Genomic DNA, 7,254 nt, shown 5'->3' with positions numbered 1-7,254 from the left:
CTTTGAGTTTTAACGATAAAGACAAAATAAAGGGTAAAGTGAATAATATCAGGATTGACTTTTTAGTGTAAAAATGTGGTTTTTCGTTAAAGTTCCCTTAAAAAAACCCTGATATATATTTAGCTAAACTTGTGCACGATTTTGCAAATAAATTTAAATTGAAAACAAAAAACCACTACTAGAAATGCCACATTTTATAATCTAACTAGCCTCTCCGCACGCACGTTCATTTTTGCATAACGGGCGCTACGCGCCCCTAAAGGTGTATTGTGTTAGTTTTTCCCATTGTAATTGTCAAGATATACTTTAAATGTATTGTGCAAAGATGAACTTTTTTTTTTTTTTTTTATCATGCACGTCCTAAAAATTTGTCATGTTTTTCGTTTTTACTTTGTGTAAAGTAATGATTTAAATGTTATTCATGCACTTATCAAACAACATACGATTTTAGATGCAAGTTCCTACCTAAAGCCCATGAACAATAGCAAGTATATGTAAATAAAAAAAAAGAAGTAGATGACAACAGTAAGTACTCGTAGCAAAATACAAAACAATTTAAATGTCAAAATATAAATCCTACATAACAATATGTACATTATTCACAATACTCATAGAGTCTATATGTCACTGTTTCTTTTGAAAAGAAAGTTTACATATTGACATCAATGCTACAATTTCCACCCATTTGTTCATGATTGATGCTTCAAATTTTCATTGCCAATCTATAAACGATAGTGAGAAAATTAAAAATCAAATAAAAAGAGTTAATTGATAAGTGAGAAATGCATACTGAAAGGTTATCGTTAATAAAGTTGTTACCTATTAGGAATCACCATAATTAGCTGGAATGAAGCAAGACTTCTTTGTATACTACATTCCGTGTAAATACACCTTGTTGGCCTACTATGGAGCCACTTTTTACTAACACGGTTGTGGTTGACTTTGAGACCCCGCTCGATAAAGCCACATATAATTGTCCATGGATGAAGACATGATCTGGAAGGTAAACGCCTACATGTGGTATTGTCTGACCTTGAGATTTGTTTATAGTGATAGAGAAACTTAGTTTCACTTGAAACTTCTTTCTTGTAAGTTCAAATGGAAACCCAGCAGTATCAGTACTTTTGAGAGGGATTCTTGGTAAGCAAACTCTGGATCCGGCAAATTGTCCGGTTAGAATTTCAGCATCAATAAGATTTCGGTAAGAACCACGACACAATAATCTTGTACCATTACACAATCCCAATTTCGGATCAATATTCCTTAAAAGCATAATTGGAGCACCTTTTTTCAGAGTTAACTTGTGCGGAGGCAAACCACCAAGTGAGATTGAATTCAAGAACTCTGGGTGATACAAATTCCTTGCGTCATCCTCAACTGAATCAAATGAATACATTGTCTCTTCTAAACCCGGAAACATATTGATTATCTTTTCATTCAACATATCAACGTCTTCATTTGTAGAAGTTACCACTACCCTTTCCACCATGTAGGTTGCATCATTTATATGATCCTCTAAGTCAGGGAAGATTTTGGCAATTAATTGATTAATGGAATGCTCACTCTCCCATGGTATTACCATGCATTCAGGTAGTTTTACCATATCATCCATAATAACATCTTCATTCCCATCACCAACACGAAGTAAAAATTCTGAAAATTCACAATCATTTATGGATCTCATGTTTTGTTTGAGTTTTAAAATCTTTACTTGTGACCAAAATGATGCCTTAACAACACTTGCTTGGATTAGTTCGGACTTGGTTCCTTTTCGGATAACAGGAAGAACTTGTCGAAAATCTCCCCCAAATATCATTATCTTCCCCCCAAATGGTAAGTCAATATCTATTAAGTCTCTGAACATTCGATCGAGTGCTTTAAATGCATGACGATGCGTCATTGTTGCTTCGTCCCAAATAATTGCCTTTGTCTTTTGTATTAGCTTTGCTAAATCAGATTGTTTACCGATCGAACACATCGATGATGCATCAAGACTAAGTGGTATCTTGAATTTAGAATGTGTTGTCCTGCCACCAAGCAATATTGTAGCTGTTATTCCAGATGATGCTGTTGCTAATACTATGTGCCCCAACCTTCTCAAGCTTGCTAACAATGCGCGATATAAGTAAGTTTTTCCAGTTCCACCGGGACCATCCACAAAAAAAGTTGCATTATCCGATTGTTGAACTGCACCCATTATTATGTTAAACGCATTTTTTTGGTCATCATTTAAGCGTTCAATTGCATCAAGATCTTGTTGTGGAATATGTATGGATATTTCATCTTCAATACATCCTGTCATTCCTGAACTTGATTCATTTCCTCTTGTCATTTGGGGCAAATCAAACTCGTTTATACTCTTATTAAATTGAACCAAAAGTATGTTCAACTCACGCAAGAGTATGTTGGTAGCAAGTGTGGGAGTTACGTTAGTCATGGAAACATAATCTTCGATCATGAATGGATAAAACTCATCCCATAACTCTCGAACACCAATTGGTGCACAATATACCAATATGGTGACGAATAATCTTCTTAAAGCCGACGGCATCTGAATTGTGGAGGCCTCTAACAAACATTGTCGAATACTGTCATCTCTTTCCAACAAACCTCGTTGTTCTGCTGCTTGCTTAAATGTTGGATGCAAAACCCCATTAATTGTTCTCAAGTTTGTGAAGGATGTTGGTCCTCTAACATGATTAAGAAGAATCCGAAGGTAAAATTTTTCGCCTTCAGCAGGTGAAACTGCATATATTCACCCAATAACCTTGTTACGATTCATTCTTTTAGACCACTTTCTTTGAGCTTGAATCCATCTGTAATGTGATGGTATCTCCATGTATAAATAATGTCGCGCTTCTGCATCCACATGATTAAGTGTAAAACATTCAGTCAACATTGTCTTTCTTGTACTCTCATCATGTAGAATATTTGTTATGCTCTCATCGGCACGAAACTGAACTTGGTGCATATTAGGAAGATGTATTTGCATTCGCTCAATAGATGGGTAAATTCGATTAATAATGAACTTGAATATCTTCCATAATGCCTCTGGTGCGCAAACCCATCGTGCATCCTGAAACTGCTTTATTCATCGTATTGAGGGTCTGATTGCACTTCAACTGTCACTCTGTCTGGGCCTTTGTAAACATACTTATATAAGTACTTGACACTTTTTATGCTTGCACAAATTTCAATATTGATGTGACAATCATACCTTAACAGCAACCATGGATTATATGGAATGACCCAACTATTATCAACCATTATGTTTCCTTGTCGATTAAGTGAGACGGGCAATCGATTTCCTCGCCTTTGATAAATTGGATATGAATCATTCCCTTAAACGGTGACTGGTGCAAATGGTTTGAGAAACTTTCTCTTACAACTCCCATTTTTCATACATGGAGATTGAGGATTATGAATCCCGCACGGGCCATGAATCATATGCTTTAACACCATATTATAAAGTTGAGGCTCTACTTCTTCATTTGGTAATTCTGCTTTAACAATTCGGTCATACTTATCTGGGTTATTGATCTTATCATTTTCATCTAACACCACCACCACCATATGCACATGTGGAAGACCACGTTTCTGAAACTCTGTATGCGTAAGCAACAACACTGCCCAATACCCCATTTTCAATGATGTCTTCTTTTAGTTGCTCAAGTTTTGCAGGAAATACTCTAGTGAGTAAGTCAGGGCGATCTTATGGAGTTTGTCCAGCGAGTAATTCGCTTTTGATTTCTTCCCAACTTGGGTTACATGTCATGGTAATAAAAAGATCTGGCTTTCCGAATCTTTGAACCAAAGTCATTGCGTCTTGATATCGTTGGTACATGTCACGTGGGCTTCCAACAAATGATGATGGTAAAATAATTCTACGCCCGATGCTACCTAATAATTTTTTATTTTCAATTAGCTATATATATTGTACACAGTTTAAACAAAGTTATATTTCTAAATAACGATGACTAAAATGATATATATACCTGCATTATGTTGACCTGCATTTAGAGAGTCTTCAAGTCCTTTGTAGAGATCCGCTCTAACTGTGGCTTGATTAGAATGCAACCATCTAAGTTTTTGTGATTCAATTTTAATGTAGTTATCTACAGCATATTGTTGCAAGAGACGTCCACCTCAAAGCAAAAGTGATGATCCATTATGGCGTATCTGCAAAAGCAAATTTCATATATTGCTTTTAATATAGGAATCATCATTCATCTATATATACCGGGAAATAAATTATGTTATTAGTACAAACCTGTAACATATAAGCATAATAGTCGCAACATGTTATTGCTCTTCCACCATCATCACGACTGTTAACATCCCATCCATATGTACCGTAAGGTATCAATAGTGGATATTGTAAGGGATCATAAAATCCAAAATAGTCTCGGACGTGAGAAAGTCTTCCACTAATTGTCTCCACCATGATATCCCTTCCATTTGCAATTGTGGCATTATCTCCATCTATTATAATTGCCGCAACTTGTGATGCTAATGGTAGAGTATACTGACGCCGATCTATTGGTTGTTCTTTTAGGATCAACTTGCAATTCGGCAAATCTTGGCATTGTCCGAGGCTTCGCAATGTATGAACAAAAGGATTATGGTTGTTCAACATATGTTGTATCTTTTCAACCACACGTTTATCTAAAACTTCACTTTCACACATTCGGTTTTCAACTTCATGCTCAGTGTCATATATATAAGCTTGTAAAAATCACGGTATGTTCCCTTCATTTGGTAAAAGTCCACCAATCTTATGATATAATGCACCTTGAGCACGAAATGTGTAAATCCCACGACCACCAATATTAATTCTTTCATCCACGTGTACTCCCATTGAAGTGAATGCAAATGCATGATTGTAAGCTCGAATATTTTGCCTGAAGTGTCTACCTTCATTTGTTTGGTCAGAGAAAAGAGCAACCATTTCTGGTGGGGACTGTATTGGGGGTAAAGCAATTCTTCCTTTCAAGCAACATATATTCAAAGTTTCTCGAGCAAACAATTGTGCATAGCAGTACGGACATATGGTTGGAGCAGATAATTGGCAGCCTAGGATACCCCGATTCTCATTATAATTTCTAGCACAATTGTGGTTTCTTCTTCCTCTGGTTTGGCGCACATGACAATTGGTTCTATTTGCATGTTCTTCTTCTGATATTTTTACATGAATATCCAACATTCAATATAAGAATTTTCTTTGTAACTAATCATATATGTATATAAAGATAGAATTATATACTAAGCTCACCATTGGGGGGAGGAATTGAGAGCATCCCATAAGATATTTGTGACCTATTTGAATGTGCCAACTGTCCCATATGAGTACGCATTCTAGTAGAAGTTTGGTCATCACGATTTATGATATTTGACAAAACCCTTGAATTCGCGCTTTCATGCTCAATTTGTTCTAATAAATAGACCACATTATAATACGATTAGTTAAAATTTTTGTGTTTAATAATTAATATATTTAGTTGTGAGTCTAATATTTCGTAAGACTACCACTAAAAATAACTACAACATTGAGATCAATATGAGAGTATTGAACAAAAGAATAAAATGAGATTTCAATTCACAAAATTTTGTTCTTAAAAAATTACCTAATTTTTTAAGTGTGAAACAAATACAAATAAAGAAATTGAAATAAATACCAGGAATTTGTTGTTCTATATTACTGGGGTCAACCTCAACATCATAGTTAGCCAACTAAACTTGTTCTTGTATATTACTGGGACCTACTTGTTGCATAGTTAAAAGAAAAATTACAAATTAGATTTTTTTTATTTGTTTGCATTAGTATGGGTTAAAGAAAAAGGAATATGAAATAAATACCAGGAATTTCTTGTTGTATGTTACTGGGGGATGTCAGAGTATGACCATCATATAGAGTTGGAATTTATTGTCTTTTTTCTTGTGCTATTAGACGTCGTCGAGCTAGATATCTTTGATGTTCTTCAGGACTCAATGATTGACGCCATTGTCTTGCACGACTTTGACCACGCTCCATGGAAAAATTTATCTATAAAATTTAAAAAAATAAATGAACCTAAATTGAATACAAATTCTGTGACATTCCATAAATACGAAAAAGTCTACATATATGTCTATGAGCAGAAGAAGAAAAAACATTTATCTACACATCACTATAATACAAAAGAACAAAATAAAATGATCACAAAATACTTTTGAAGCGTAATAATTATTAGTGCAAGGAAATGACGGGCCTATATACACTTCTCAGTTGGTGTTAGGACTTGGATATGATTTAGCTTTCATGTTTTTTTTTTTTATATAAATTAGCATCGTTTATAGAGTTTTAATTTTTATGTCAGCTGGATGAGTAGAATTTTAAACTTTTTTAATACCCCTAAACCCTATCATAAATGACGGATGTGGGCTGGACATAATATAAAAAGTTTTTAGAAATGTGTAACCCGTAATAAGAGGCTAAAAAGACTGCCACATGACAAAGAAGAATTTGTATTCAATGTAGGTTCATTATATTTATTAGTTTGCTCTAATAACTCAACAATGCACATATAAGCTCTAAAATGTTATGATATCCTTAAAATTTTAGTAATTTTGGTCTCTTAGTTATTATGTTTATTAGTAATTTTGGTTCATTAGTTTAAGGATATGATCTTCAATAATTTGTGATCAACACATGTTAAGAAATTTTGGGGTCCTTTGTTGGTCGTTGGGGTGCGGGATGGGGATGGGATGATTCGGTTCAAATGGATAAAAAAAAAAAACAATGTATGTACGCAAGGTTCCTTAACAAAATCATAATTATGAATAACTGTTATGATATTCAAAATTCTTCTCGAACCCCGCTGGTGTTTAGAGATGATATTGGACTACATGGATATTTGAGATTATGAAGAAGATTATGAATAAATAAACATGGGTCAAAATTTTATTTGTTAGAGGACAGCAATTGTTCATAATTGGTTTGATCTTGGACATAATAACAGGTACGAATTTTTGTTTTCTTCATAACTGAAATGTTGATCACATTATCTTCTCGAATTGGGGTTGAACATTAGAAGTTCTTTTGTCAAGTCTCAACATTCAGCAAAATGAAGAAAACAAAAGGCCAAAAGCAAAAAGCCACCTCTTCCGCTGTTATCACCTTCCCTTTTCTTCAATGCTCACTGCCAACAGAAAATCTATGGCAAGAATACACTTTCCCCCCCTTTCTTTTTCTTCGAGCCTCAACAAATGGGTCTA

The 7,254-nt window shown here is 34.5% G+C and overlaps 1 protein-coding gene and 1 pseudogene across 1 annotated transcript; both read right to left on the bottom strand.

Annotated features, from left to right (window-relative positions):
• Positions 1-838: 838 nt before the first annotated feature.
• On the bottom strand, positions 839-2,302 carry LOC148692370 (uncharacterized). Its single transcript, XM_088680922.1, has one exon. The coding sequence runs from the start codon at positions 2,300-2,302 to the stop codon at positions 839-841; it is 1,464 nt and encodes a 487-aa protein (XP_088537048.1).
• Positions 2,303-3,342: 1,040 nt separating this feature from the next.
• On the bottom strand, positions 3,343-5,354 carry LOC148692369 (uncharacterized; annotated as a pseudogene).
• Positions 5,355-7,254: the final 1,900 nt, after the last annotated feature.

This window comes from Pyrus communis, chromosome 12 (assembly GCF_041283825.1).
Source record: "Pyrus communis isolate YQ-2024b chromosome 12, ASM4128382v1, whole genome shotgun sequence".
Classification (NCBI taxonomy): Eukaryota; Viridiplantae; Streptophyta; class Magnoliopsida; order Rosales; family Rosaceae; genus Pyrus; species Pyrus communis.
This window is presented reverse-complemented; position numbering and strand designations above follow the sequence as displayed.